This window comes from Corvus kubaryi, unplaced genomic scaffold (assembly GCF_017639235.1).
Source record: "Corvus kubaryi isolate FWS band 111438036 unplaced genomic scaffold, C.kubaryi_AGA036_p1.0 37260, whole genome shotgun sequence".
In the NCBI taxonomy this organism is placed as follows: Eukaryota; Metazoa; Chordata; class Aves; order Passeriformes; family Corvidae; genus Corvus; species Corvus kubaryi.
In genome coordinates this window covers 7,923,263-7,938,524 of record NW_024581077.1, presented here as the reverse complement: position 1 = coordinate 7,938,524, position 15,262 = coordinate 7,923,263, and the positions used below count along the sequence as shown (strand labels likewise).

The following is a 15,262-nucleotide window of genomic DNA, read 5'->3' as shown; positions in this document are numbered from 1 at the left end:
TGGAACTGTTCATCCCTGCAGGGACCAACAAGGAGCAGTGTCTTCCTTAGCCAAACCAGCACAGGGCCAGTGTATACCTTAAGTCCAAAATAGTGTAAGAAACTGAATGACTAACAAAAACATACCTGAAGAAAGCAATGGGCCCTGAGCTGGCCTTAACTCCCCTATTTTGTCTTGGTATTTGGGGACACTCAGTGTCTTGATGTCCAGCATACTCCAGAACTATGTCCAGTTTTTGGCCCATCCTAATAAGAAGGATATTGAGTTGTTGGAGCATGTCCAGAGAAGGGTAATCGAGGTGGGGAAGGGTCTGGAGCTGAGGGAGCTGGGGGTGTTTATCCTGAAGAAAAGGAGGCTCAGGTGTGACCTTATCACTCTCTATAACTCCCTGAAAGGAGGTTGAAGCCACGTGAGGGTCAGCCTCTTCTCCCAGGTAACAACCAACGGGATGAGATGAAATGGTCTGAAGTTGTGCCAGGGAAGATTTGGATATTAGTAAAAGCTTCTTCACTGAAAGGTGGCCAGGCATTGGAACAGGCTGCTCAGAGAAGTGGTGGAGTCACCATTCCTGGTAGTGTTCAAAGGACGTGTAGATATGGTGCTTGGAGACATGGTTTAGTGGTGGGCTTGGCAGTGGTTGGTTAACGGTTTAACTACATGATCCAAGCTGTCTTTTCCAAAATTAATGGTTCTATGATCCCATGCTTGTATGACCAGCAATTAAAATCATGTTTGTATTGTGATCCATCTGTGCATTGCAATGGCCACTCTCTGCTACGTGCAATTTGTACTGGTGTTTCATTTAAATGCTCTATCGCTCTGCTAAACCAAAATCCTACGTAGCATCAATTAACTTGGATAAGTAAATTTTCATTAAAAAAATTAAACCTTCCATGTGTATCAGAAGGTACGAGATTCTAACATCCCAGCCTAAAACTCCCCAACCATTTAGCTGAGTACTGTGAAAGGTTATACATTTGGGAACAAAGCAATACAAACTTCTGGGACACAGACCCTAATGGCAGCAAAAGGAAAAGCAGTGATTTATTGTAAATAGATGCCTCTTCCAGAATCCATCATGGTTACTGGCAATTTGTGCAAACATGCCACGAATTATCTTTAATAGAAAATGTGTATTGAAACAGTGATCACAATCTGCACAAACAGCATGTCCAGGAATAACTTCCATTGAATTATTCTGCAATCAATCCTAAAAAGTTGTGAGAGTTAATTAACTGCACTGTGCAGTTAATCCTGGAGATGCCAGGACTGTGAGAAAACATTTTTTCCACTAGAACACAAAGCATATCCGAGCACTTAGAGAGCCTAAGTGCAGATTCAGCTGCCTGTATAGACACTTGTGCTTCTGTCTCCACTTTTTCCCATCTGCCAAATGTAACTGAGTTCTTGTTGTGGGGAATGAAGGTAGAGAATTGTTCCACAGTTCCAAAAAGGCCATGCAAGATTGGAACGCACAATCTGGGCACACTGACAAGCCCTCAGGGTAAACAGTGGAAGATCTGGGGGACGTACGCAGACATACAAAGTTAGGGCAGGAAAACCTGAGACCTTACACAAAGCCCAGACAGCCATTCTGAAGTTCTGAAAACTGTCAAGCTTTAAGTAGAGCAATAGACCAGAGACTTCCAGAAGCCCCTTCCCACCTAACTCTTTCTGTCATTCTAAGAAAGAGGATGGGTGTAGCAGAACCACCTGGCACAGTGCTGGGGTAGCCCTAGCTCCCACATACCAGCTGGCCATAACATCTGGTTTGGCTGGCCTGCAAGAGAGAGGTTTGTGTCATGTTGCAGCTGTGCCCTTAAATTCCCAATGTTTAAGTAGTCAGGAAAGATTTTGTTCCTAAACAGACCTTACAAATATTCAACATTTGGGTTTTCCGTGCCCAGGTGTTGGTGCTAGTAAAAGGCCCCTCTGGTTGGAAGATATTCCCCTCTGGGCTCAGATTTCTCTGCTTTTCTCCCAGCACTCCCCCAGACCTCTCCCTTGTAACCTCCTGCACATACTCACCGAAGAGGATGACAACAAGGGCAATGCACACCAAGAAGAGCAGCAGTGAGATCAGCCATGGCAGCCAGAGTGGGTATTTCTGAGGATGGTGCTCAGGCTTCTTCGTCTCAGGAGGTACTAAAAGTGAAGGAACACACCAAACAAAACACCACAGTCAACTATGGGTCCGTCAGTCCACACCCCAAGGATGTACTACTCAAGGGAGAGCTCCTCAAAAGAAAGCAAAAGAAGTTTCACTTCTGATGTGTGAAGTTACATGGTTTGGGAGAAGGGCAGACTGGGACAGAGCAGGGAATGTCTGTGGTTTCTGGAGAAAGTCAGATTCAGTGATGTGTTCCCAACCCAGCCAGTGAGCCAACAAGGCTAATTGTTGGTGTTTGGGGGTGAGCCTTTCACAGAGCCTCAAAATCTGCAGTGAAACAATGTCTTTCTAGATTGAGCCCAAAGCTGCCAAATGCAACATTGCTCAAACCATGATACTTGAGACATACATGGGAAGATTTCATCTCCACAGACTTCTTCCCAGAAAACTTTTTCTGCCTGCTTCAGTTCCTTCTTAGTTTTTTTTTACTTCCTATGCAGAAGGCTGGTATAATCTGAGTGAGGATGGGAGACAAAAAATGTGCAAGGCTATGATGGCACATCATCATTGGGAGATTAAAAGATATATTTTTCCCTTCCATCTCTGCTTTCCAAGTCAGGCTTCAGAGATTTGCTGGAATAAAACTAGGTTGTGCTAGGCTGGATATTTGGGGAGAACAGAGGGCTGTGTCCAGCAGCTTGAGTAAAGTACTCAGATTACGACTTGCCAGGACCTGTCTTTTGTCTAGAGGGCTTTTGCCAGTACTGAGGAGGTTTGGGAGCAGGCAGGAGAGCGGATCACAGGGAAGGAGAAGCAAACACTAGTTAGGGGATTGTTCTAGCTTGTGGCAGGTACACAAGCCAGGGCAAACAGGAGGATAAAGAGACACCAGCACTCACTTCAGGACAGGAGTAAAGAAGTTTTGAGAGAGACTGATATTAACAATAAGATTTAGAGAGCCTTCATTCGTTGTTCAGTATGAAACTCCCAGGTCTGTCAGCAGCAGTTTGTACCTGCCAGACATGCCTAGTAAGCAAGACTGTCAGAAACCTGCTCTTTGTGGAAGCCTTCTGACTACTTCCCAAAGGCTTGGGAGAGACTGCTACAGCAGGGCAAAAGGCATCATCTTTCATTATCTGGAGAGAAAACAAGAGTAGATAGACAAGATCCAGGTTTCCCTGGTCAAATCATATTTTTCTAGCCAGAGCTTTTGCCTTGGGGAAAACAAGGAACTGGCTCATGATCCGGAGTCCAGCCACCTACTGCAGACAATAGCTCTAACCAGTCCAAACGATTTTTTTGATATGCAGCACATCCAGAGATTGACTCTTCAACCCATGCCCAGTCAGACCTGAGCATCCCACACTCACAGCCAGGTGGCACAGGGAGCACTGCCTGCTGTGCACCTCAGCAACACAACTGAAGTGCAGTAATCTTGTGCACACTCAGTGGTTTGAGCTCCCTGCAAAATGCTTTCCACAGCTGGTCTGTGCTCTGTAATGTGTCCAGCATGATCCCAGCACAACAGACTTGATGTCTTTGGAATAATCATTTGGAACACAATGGGGAACTTCCACCACCCCCACCTCACCACAGCGGAAATGCTGACTACATCCAGAACCAACTAATCTTGGTGCACTGAAAACAGTGAGCTTTCAAGTCAGACAGGACTATGTACACTCTTTATTTCCATGATTCATGCCTCAGAGCAAGCAAGGAATAACCTGGAGCTGCTGCCTGCTCTGTTTGGGATTGTAGAACTGAGGTAAAGCTGTAAATAGGCAAGCTAATACCCTTAGGCAGCAGTAATTATTTATTTCATTTTTAACAAATTGTTATTCATTGATTTATGCACACATACTTTTACTGTCCTGGAACCTGCTGTTGTGTAGGGTCCTGTATGTCAGGGCAGAAGTGGCAGAAGCAGTGAGTCTTACATAGAACATCTCTGTGGGTTCCTACTTGTGGCATAATGACTACAGAGTACATACTAATCAGAATATGCCTTAAATTTGCACAAAATCTAGTAAAAGAACCATTTTACCACTGTGGTTTTTAATAGGAAAAAAAATTGTTTGCTTGCTGTGTTAACTGTTTTTCAGGAGTGGAAGACATCAATTAGAGAGTTGGATCTCCCTCCAGATCTTAAATAATTCTTCTTCTATGCATACAACAGTGTTCAAGTTTTGGGTCTCTCTTCCCCAAGGACCATTTCTCAATCAGCCATGGACAATGGGGTTATGTTTCTGCAGCCAGTACCACTTGTCATGAAGCTGCAGGGTACAACTGACTTTACTGTAAGCAGGCATGTCAATTCTCTGCTCCTACCCTCTCCACAAGCAGCAATCTGCAGTCTCACTCAGAGGCAAGAGCAGCCAGGGCTTGGGCTTATTTGCTGCCATTTGCTGCTTTGGAAGTCCTTCCACCTTTATGACAGACCAGATTGTTTGTAATAAACCAGTCTCTACTGTTGGTACTCAGCATGGTCCAAAAACGTCTCTTTCAAGACTACATAACATGTAGGGGACTGAGGGAGCCCAAATACATTCCTTAATGAATGCCCACTTGAACATTCTGCTCTACTGTTTGTGCTCCTGGTAGTCATCCTTGTTCATGTTGCAACTACAATTCACCTTTCCTCTTGGAGACGTTTCTCAAGACTCCTATTTCAAAACTCCTTCAGTCTCCTGATCATTTAGCTCCTTTTTCTCACCAATCCACCAAGATCAGGTAGGAACCAGAGTCATAGAAGGAAAAATCTCCATTCCCTTGTCTTCAACCCCACTCCTTCCAGCTCCCTTTCTCCCAAATAACCCATTCATTCCTTACCTTTGACCACTGGAGCCGGTGATTCATTTCTGAACTTCACCTCGGCATAGGTGATTTCTGATGCCATTTAATCACAGTGTGACCCTTTCCTTAGTTTTGCCACATAAAAGGTGGTCCTTTTAGGTCCTTGTTTCCAGAGGGTGACACCAATAGGTTACTGAGCCTTTCCCATCTGTTTACTCACCCTCTGCCCATCAAAGAAGGCTCTGATGAACACTGGAAGCACTGGCGATAACCTGAGAATTTCTGGGAGCTCAGAAATGCTCCAAAGAGACTTTCAGTTTCTTAGCCCACGAAATCAGTCCTGGCACTATGGAAGCTCTCGAGACATAAAAGAAAAATGAGAACCAACTAAAAAGGAAGTTGTACTCCTTCCCCATATCAGATTCTCAGCTGATAGGCTTCCTTTTCAAGACATTTATAGGGTTGGGTTTTTTTCCTCTTTTTAACTTTTTACTTAATTATCTCCCCTTCCCATATTTTCATGCCTTTCTTTGTCTGTTAGTAAGTCTACCACTGCTCTCATGCTTGCAGCTATCATGGGTCCTAGCCCAGTTTAACCTACAGTCCAGTACAAAATGCATTCTGCCCTACTTGTCCCTCGTGGTTAAGCTGGATTTGCTACATCAAATGTCGCAGCTATGTCTCACTCTTCCAAGTCAGTCCCAGTTGGAACCTAGCACTAGAACAAATCTCAGACTGGGAAATGTTCCTGTAGAAGTGAGACTGGGGAGTTGCAGCCTTAGACAGAGCAATAAAAATAATCAGAAGGTTGATATATCCAAGAAGAAACAGAAGGATCAGGCTGGGGTCAGGGAGGAGAACAAAGAAAGTGGAACTTTTAAAAAAAATTATGTTGATGGTCCGAGAGATTATTGGGAAGAGTACACATAGAAAGTTTTCTATTAAAACCTGATTCACAGCCTGTGGAAGTTCAGAGCAGTGCTTGCTTCAGGCTCCACTTCAGAGGCTGAAAAGGGATAGTTTACATTTTTCTTCTGCTTTTCCAACACTGTTTTTTATTTATCTCCCTTATCTACTTTCTGGTAAAGACCTCTGATATTACCTTGGGGAAAGTGTCAGTGTTTAGTCTGATTTCAAGCTGAAGCAGATCTTGAAAGGAGACAAGGGAAATGGCTGCTGAGGTACATTCTAAATCAGACTTCTGAGAACAGATGCCTATAAGTCAGGCAGGGTAAGAAGGGTTCAATCAGCAGATAGGACTCAGGTTTGGGTAGAAGGGACCTTCAAAGACTATCTTCTCCAGCCCACCTGCCATGGGCAAGGACATCTTTCACTACATCAGGCCACTCAAAGCCCCTTCCAACCTGGCCCTAAACACTTTCAATTAAGGGGAATCTGCAACTTCTCTGGGCAACCTGTTCCAGTGTCTCAGCGCCGTCATTGTAAAGAATTTCTGCCTTATATCTAATCCAGATCTGTTTTTTTCAGTTTAAACCCATTACCCCTTATCCTACCACTACAGGTGCTGTTAAAAGGCCTCTCTCCATCTTTCTTATAAGCCCCCTCTAAGTACCAAAAAGCCACAATGAGGTCTCCAAAACAACCAGAAGGATGAAGCTGGTTAGTTTGGGTAGCTGGAATTCCCTTAAGGCAGAGCAGAATGAGCTGCTCACAGGACATCCACAGAGCACAGAGGGTACACAGGGCAGAGCTGGAGTTGAGATAGGGCACTAGAAGGAAGAAGGTGCACCAGACAACAGAGGAGAACAGCGTGGCAGAAGATAAAGGGAATCTGAACACAGATTATGGAGAACTGCCCCTATACAGAGTGGGGCATATGGAACTTTACCAAGGACCCTCCTCGTGTCTTATGTGTCCTGAGCTAACTTCTCCTTTATGTATTGTGTGCAAAGAGGGAGACTTTTACACAAGAATAACAACAGCTGCAGGAGAGAAGCCTGGTGCCTCAAGAGGATGCATGCTGCCTGCTTCTTTTTCCAACATCCTTCCAGCACTATCCTTTGTCTTCAGGCTTGGCCCTCTCACTGGAATTAAGCCTCCCTAAGTATCTGCTGAAATCTAGTTAAGCCCTCAAATTTCTTGTTGAGAATTTAGAGCAATCCTCTGCATGCTTCCTCCTGTCCCCATCCAACCAAGCCACAGCAGACTGAGTCTCATGGGGAAAAAGCTTATTTCCTGGCAGGGTTTCAAGATTTCCACTGTGAAGAAACAGGAAACACCATCAGCAGACAGAGAAGGAAGTTACAGAGCTTCATGAGTTTTTTCCATTGAAACACATCTCCAAACATAGCTGAGGTATTTCAAATGCAAATTCAGGCTCTAGCTGCTCCTTTTATTAGATTACATTAGGCTGCACTCAAGCATCAGGAGACAGCTCAATTCTTCTTTCTCAGCCATCAGAGCTGTTGCTTGCTGTCAAAATTCAACCCTGAATCATACTTCCATAGGATGCAGTGCTGAGCCAATGTGTAATAACAGCCAGGTGATATTCCTGAGTGAAAAATTTGTCCTTTGAACTTTGTATGCACTGATGGCATGTAAATGAGTGGGAGATATGAACAATTGGACCCTGCAGTTAGTTGTGGTGCTGAAAAAATAATTAAAAAAAAAATCTTGCCTGAAAACCCCCAAAACTCACACTTTGCTGCCTTGCAGTCCCACTGCTGTTCCTCAGTTACTCCCTTCCCCCTCCTCCTGTGTTCTGCTCACTCCCTTGTCCTTCCACAATAGCTGTGTTTCCCCACAGATGTCTTCCAGCTCAGCCCTACCCCACACTGCCAGGTGCCTCCCATGCTCTCAGCTCCCACGTGCCTCACAAGCCCCAGCTCCTTCCTGGGATTCCCACAGTCCTGCTTTCCCTCCTTACTTGTGCTCCAGCTGCTGGTTGCTCTGCAAGCTCCATGGGCACCATTTGTCCCAAAGAGAAGGCAGCAGAGGCACCAACGCTCTTTCTCCCCTACGTGTCAATGAGGTTGGAATAAGGTAGTATCTGCAAGCCTCTCACCCCACAGCCAGCATCATCCTATTTAGCAAGCAGGTCCATGTAAGCAGAGGAAACAGTGCCATTGCACATGCATTACTTCTTTTGAAAATCCAGCTGAACCGTTTGAGTTAAATTCAAATTTATCAGCAAAGAGTAGAACTCAAATCCTAAGGCTGTGACCCCACACATTCCAAAAGAAATCCCATTTTTAAATTGAGCACAGCTGTGGTGGAAGCTGCAGGGAAGTGAGACACTTCTTACAAGCCAGTTTGAATAGAGAGGGGCAGCTGAAGGAATTGAGCTGAAGGCTTGTGAGTCATCACAAGTGACATGGAGGTTACACAGGGACATCACATTGGCCCCCCAAATACCTAGACCCTGTTTAGAAGATTTGACAAGAGGCAAAATGAAGCTGACATGACTAAAACGTCTACCCAAAGAGATTATCAGTATGCATTTTTCAACAAGCTGACCTTGCATCCAAATGAGGAAAATTGAAAAGAGCGTGACCTCCAGTAAGTGCAAAACCATAACAAAGCAAAGGTGTCAGAACTTCCTTGAACCCTTTACATTTGATATATTGCCTTGAGGGCAACTGAAGAGCAGGGTATAAAATAAGCAGTCAGAGAGAACAAGGATATCAAAACAAAGCTAAATTAATTATTTGTCACAATGGAATAAACTGGTGAAATTCACACACGAGAACCCTTGTTTTGTAGGGGACTAAACCAAAGGATCTGCCCAAAATAAAAGTGATTGTGCAAAAGGTATGGAATTAGCAGGTCTGGGCAAGATGGTCCCAGGGATTCTCAGGAAATTCAAAGGTGAAACAGTTGCTGATAGCAGAGGGTGGCCTTTTGCCTTAACCTATCTTTTAATCAACAAATCCCAGGCAGGCAGGGAACATATCAAAGAAGGGGAAGGGGAGAAGTCTGAGGGAGATTTAGGAGATTAAAAGTTTGACAACTCTAGTGGCCAGGTTAATATAACAAAAGAATGAATTAATGGACGTGTATTAGTACGATGTACTTTGGGAAGAGTCCATATAACTCTTGTAAGGAAATGCCTGCCTCTTGCAGGTCTTTGCCTACAGTCCTGGCACCACCTGCTCTTATGGCCCTTCTAGCTAGCACAGTCTTCCAAGTCACTTAGATAAAAGCCTAAACCAAATCAAGGCTTTATGTCCCTGCACCCAGGTGAGAAGAGCATTAGAAGTGAATATATGCCACCTTCTTGGTCTTCCCTCTCCATACCACCTTGCTCCTCCTCAGGGATTAAGGCTATGGAGCAGAGCAGCAAAGGGAAGAGCATAAAAAGGCACTGGAACACAGAGAGTGGGAACCCAAGGCAGTTGATAAGGGGTGTCAGATACCACATCAAAGGGATTCAGGCAGCAAGAGCTTCTTGAGAGCTCCTGAGGGATTTGGCTGGTTAGAGAGCACCTAGCCGTAAGTGATCCCGTTGTGTACCCTGCTGCATGGAACTGCTTAGGGCAGGGAGGGGCAGGATGCTGCAGTTTGTACTGCTCCAGGGGACAGCGCGGGAGCACAGCAGCCTTCCGGGATCTGAGAGAAACGCACCCTCTGCCCTTCTCAGCCAAGGCTGACACTGGCCAGAGCTGCAGGGAGAAGACACCCCTTCTGGAAGGCAGTAAACCCCTCTAATGATAGAAGGCGAACCAGGGTTCCATACAGGTTGCTAGGAGACCAAGGAAAAAATGGCTTATATGGAGATGTGAAAGCACAGGAAGAAGGCATTTGAGCATCCAGGCATGAAGAGGAAACAGGAAAGCAGTGAATGGACAATGGGAAATGGGAGTGAGAGCAATGAGTGGGGTGGATTAAACAGAAGGCAGTACTGTGAAGCCACACAAGTTTCTGGCAGGTGGCAGCACTTCACCACAGGCAGGCCTGAGTCAGCAGAAACACACAGAATCCTGAGCAGAACCACCCAGAGCATCATGAATACATTGCCAGAGATCAGCAGCTCCCCAAAATGCTGTGGTTACAGTTCCACGCAGAACACAGGGGAACGAAAGAAAACTAGGAGAGATGAAAAGAAATGTTCCTCCCCAAAACGGTTTGTGCATTTCTCCCCTGGCCACATCCCTGCCAAGTTTTAGTGAGGGCTGAGGGTTTCAAGCAGAAGAGATCATGTCCTGAAGTTACCTGAGCTGAGAGAGCTCAAACTCAGTGAGAATCGGGAAGGGAAAGTCGTGTGCTCACTGTAGTGTGATGACAGGTTACCAAAATCCTTCAGGTATAAGGGAAGGAATAAGAGAAGGAAGAATGTGATCCAGAGAATCTTTAAAGAGACAAGAAACCCCAACTTGCCTCTTAACATACGTAGCATTAACAGAGGATTTTCTTCAGAAGAGCAAAGACATGTTTTATTTATTTCCCCTAATTAACAGATTACCAAATCAAAGCCGACAGAGGGCACATTCAGATGCAATTACCTCAGAGCTTTGGTTTATGCCATTACTGGGAACATTGCACCTTTGCCTCCTTCCTTTTTTGGATCTGAGTCACAAGTCTCAAGGCTATAAATTGTTGGAGATCAGATCCAGATACTGCAGTTGCTTGCCACAGTACCACATCTGACTTCAAACCTGGGCCAGATCCAAGTCCTGGTCAGACCCTAGTGGGCTGTTTACAGAGGTGGGGCTGTGAAGTTTATCTTCTTAGAGTGAGCACATGGAAGTCACATGAACAAGCTGTGGCCACATAACACCTCCCCACAGAAGCAATTCTTCATGCTTCATTTCCAGTTCTGTCTAAGGATCACACAGATCTCCACAGCCTTGTATTCAGTTTGGCTACTCTCTGCCCTTGAACTCCCTCTCTTGAAGGGGGAATGGGGGGAGTGAAAAGAAAAGCACAAAAATAGAAAACAACGACAGTCACCACCCAAGTATGGGGGCTGTCACATAAGGTCACCCAGACCCATGCTGTAACCTCAGGACCACTCTCATTGGAATTTAAACTGTTTCCTTCCACATCCCCTCATCCTCTCCATGTATGTGAAGGGAATGCAGTAAAAAACCTAATAGGAAGGTGTTGGGGAGAGCCATACTGATTAGGGTGCCCCAGCAGGTGATACTGGAATAGCAGCACAAACCTCCCTGGCACTGCAGAGCTCCCTCACCCCCTCCCGTCCTGAAAGACGGATTTATCAGGAAGACTGCAAGTGGCCTGTGCTGCCCCTTACCTTGTAGCCAAGGTGGCCCCGCAGGCCATTTGCAGCCTCCCAGCCTCATGATGGCCAGCAGTGAGGTGAGGGGACACCACCTGCCTCCAGAGCAGCCATCCCATGTGTCCAGTCAGGATAGGACAAAGCAAAATCCATCTGTAAACAGCCATGGAAAGCTGAACTAAACCCAGGGAGTACAGTCAGCTCAACCAAACACTCCTTGGCACCTCATTAATGAAACATGATGGAGAAGTTTTAATTCCAAGGCAGGGAGGCCTCAAGCTTTGGGGTTCAACTGAATGCAGGAGCCTCCTCATGACACAGATGTCAACACAGTCAGATGGGGAAGGGTAAATTTTTCTTTTGAAGAGCACACTGTCCAGGTGCCTGTGTCACCCATTTTTACCAACCCAGGACACTGAAGTCAGCACAGCGAAGCAAAGGGTGGGCAAATGGCATTCCAGATGCCAGCCTCCAGCACAGAGCTGGCACTGACCCAGAGGGCAAAGGGCCCCTGCTGCTGACTCCCTGCCAGCTGGGACTGACGAAGAGGGCAAAGTGCTTCTCGATGACTCACGCTGGCCTGCAGCACCACAGCCCACAACTCTTAGACTCTGCCTCCAGATCACAGTTATTTGCCTATTTAGTATTTTAAGACTGGACAGGACAGTCTCAGCACACCATCCTGGTCCTCGCAGAGCCTCTGCCCTTTCTGAGGTGAAGGATGACTGTCAGATCTCAGCATTCCTCTTCACTGACCAATCCCCCATGTCAGACATCTCACCACACTGCTGGCCCAGCAAGAGACCCACCTCACCACAGGTGAGCACAAAAGCTGTGCTAGGAAATACTTCAGACTGGAGGTATCTCATTCAAACCTTGCTCAAATCAGGACTACTTCTGGAGCTAGACTGGGCTACCCAGGGCAGGTTATCTGCTCATAGTAACCCTGTTTCTGCATGGGATGTATGCTTAAGGGCTTTTCCTGGTTTTCTACCCAAAAAGGGTCATTTCCATGGTAGTGTCTTCAGCTTTAGGTACTGGTGACAGCAGCCCCTAACTCTGGGCCAGACATACAGCTGTATCTATAGCCACTTAGCATATATTCTCCAAAGAAATTGCTCTCCTAACCCTTATCTCTCACTGGAATCCAGCTCCTTGTCCCTGCCAGCTAACCAAAAGGATTGTTTGTGTACCACTACTGACATAGCATCTCACACATCTTTGAACAGTTTGCTTAACACCATAAACACGGACTCATGGAAAAGTGCTTAGCCATCACTTTTAAAAAGACTAGGAGGAGTTCCATTCCTTTGGGCCAGACTTTAAAGACAGCAGACATCCATACCTGTATGCACACCGACCACAAGAGGGGATGTGTGCCTGCCCTGGGTCAGCTCAGTTCCAAGCCCTACATTACGGTGTCTGTGCATAAGGGCACTGAAGCACAGAGGGCAGTAGGACAGCACGACACGGCTACATTTGGAAGCATCACTGCCATCATTGCCAAGCTATCAAACTACAAATCGCCAGCTGCGATTTCATTTCAGAGGGCACCCCACCAGTGCTAGCCAGGTCTCAGGTTATGTCTGCCTGCATCCCACCTGCCACCCTCTCGACTGCTGGGCACCCAGCAGGCCCCTGGAGACGGCGGCTGAGCCCAGGGATTGCGGGAAAGCCCGCAACAAAGGGTTTCGGCAGCAGATGGCAGCACACGGTCACGGGTGAGACTGAGTTTAACACTGGTCCCGGGCGTCACCAGCCCAGCCAGACTCGCGGATCAGGCTTGGGAGGGCAGGGAGCGCCACACCTCTGTACATGCCTAACACACTAGGCTCAACACAAAGGCTGCAAGTTACAGGCGGCTCCCTCCTTTAGGCAGTGTCTCTTCAGACTGCTTCAAGGCTTGAAAAGCCAGTCGACTAAGCAAGGCAGCTGCCTCTGCCTCAACACGCAGGAGCTGCCATCCTGCAATGCCTGGGAAAGAAAAGGGAGAGCAGGCCACTGGAAGTTACCTGTCTGGCCTGCCGCAAACAAAAGTGATGCAAGAAATCCACCACAGGATCCCAGCAGTGACTGGAAAACATAGCTCTGGTCAGGAGCCACTACACGGTCCAGCTGTTGCTGTCTGATCTTCCTATGCTCAGCTTCAAGGAACGTCCATCAGAGCCCCAGCTCTGGGTGGGGACATACAGCTATAGGTAATGGCAGGTGGCAAAATTAAGCTATCATCCTGCAATGTGCTTTCCCTGACCATTAGCACGGACAGAGCTATTACCTTGGAAGAAAGAGACCAGTAACAGTCTCCAGAGTGAGAATCTATTGTTCACATAATGTAACGAGCACTCAACAGACTACCTAGACCTTGAGGCATTACAATCTGTGTTAACCACTTGGGCCACGGTGCTCTGCTTACCTACGTTAACAGCCCAGTTGCTCTTCCTCCTAGAACCTTGTAGGTTTATGCTGATTTAACAGGATGAGTTCAGATTCAGATCTTTTTACCTCATGATCAAAGGTCAGGAAGACCTTGGGGCTTTTGGTTTCCTGTTTGGTTTTTTTTTTATTTCCTCCAATGTACAACCCTTCCTCTCCATTTCTTCAGGAGTCCACACACAGCATCAAGGTTTTGTGAAATCTGGCAGGTTTGTGTCTGCAATCTGCACTGTGTGGCTGTGGCAAGAGCAGTTGCTGCATGGCTGTGAGACATGAAGTCACAGAATGTAGAATACAATTAATGGGAGAAGGGGTGGAGAAACACATCCCACCTCAACTACAGCTCCCACAGAAGAACTGACAACCAAAAACCAGATAAAACTGGGATCTTCCCTTTGACATTAGTTTCCTGATTCTATGTGCTACAGTCTGTCTCCCAATTGGAAGAAAGGGAAGAAGACTTGCACAAGACCCACTAAGCTGTGCATTCTAGCAGGCCTTGCTGTGAGGAAAGGTATGATCTCCACACAGGACTAAGCTCTCCCTCATGAACTATTTCCCAGTCTTCTGTGCTTCTTTATGCACAAACAGAAGTATATCCCAGCACTTCCCTTAGGTGAACCTCATCTGAAAATCCTCCTGCTCTGGAGAAAGACTTTTTTAGGTTTTTCAACTCTTTTTGCTGCAAGTACCTACTGAAAGGTCTGAGAAGCTCCACCATAGCTTACGGGTAAAATGCTTCATCTTCTCCTTGCCAGGACCTATACAACATACCCATCCTATTCATCAAAATAGGGTCTTGCTCCTAAAGCTGAAAAAATGTCTTTTTTTTCCCAGCCACTACAGATACTAGAATGGTTTACAATTCAAACAGCTGATTTAAAAGGTTAAGACTTCTCATCTTTACCCAGGCCACAAGACTTCTGCTGTACTTTCAACACAGCCATATGCACAGCTTTGCTGTCTGGCAGAGGAACATGGAGCAAGCATGCTGTGCAAGATGGCTGCAAGCAGCTTGACAGAACAATGTCAGAGCCCTGAGCATATTCTCCACTTCCTGGGGGATTGGCTGCCTGGACTGAGGTCCAGCTTAAGTAATAGAGGTCTTTGGCTTTGAGAAACCTCAGCAACATTGTCCTTATCATAGCCAAGTCTCTCACCTTTGGTCCCTGCCTGAGCTAGCACAGCCATGCCTGGCCATGTCCCTGTCTGGCCACATACCCTGCTGATCTAAATCCTAATCCTGACCTGCTCTGATCTTTGTGCTTAGGTACATGAGGACTACTCCTTTGCTGGTGAGGCCACTGCCCCTGCCTGCCCTGCTATGACTCAGCTTCCTGCTTCCTCTCTTTCCAAGCAGCCTCTCCTTGCTGCCCCTAACAAAGGGCCCACTCAGCTCACCTTGCCCATCTCTGCAGTAGGCAGAGACTGTTTCCCATCTACCAGCACGGAAAGAATTGTTTCTGAAAATATCCACAGGCTGTAAAAGCCTTTAATGTCTGAAATGCTAAATATCAGGGCAACCAAGTTTTCTCACTTGCTTGTTTTATCCATACTCTTATCAAGGCCCCACAGTCAGGCCTGTTTCCATGTTGTTGATTCATGTTTGCTATTGTGTGAGTTTTTTTATCCCATTTGGAACAGCCATGTCATTTTTGTGTCCTTCTTCCACACTCCTACCTCTTTGCCCAGACAGAGCCTGAACCCATCACTCCTGAAGTTGCTCT

General features: G+C 46.4%; 1 protein-coding gene across 1 annotated transcript in view; it reads right to left on the bottom strand.

The window, feature by feature from the left end:
* CLEC4A (C-type lectin domain family 4 member A) overlaps window positions 1-15,209 on the bottom strand; it is a 26,195-nt gene extending 10,986 nt beyond the window's left edge. The window contains exons 1-2 of the mRNA XM_042023998.1: window positions 4,940-15,209; window positions 2,029-2,145 (exon numbers count right to left, since the gene is read on the bottom strand). Coding sequence (XP_041879932.1) covers window positions 2,029-2,145; window positions 4,940-5,006 — 184 coding nt within the window. The 5' untranslated portion in view covers window positions 5,007-15,209. The remainder of the gene's footprint in view (window positions 1-2,028; window positions 2,146-4,939) is intronic.
* Window positions 15,210-15,262: the final 53 nt, after the last annotated feature.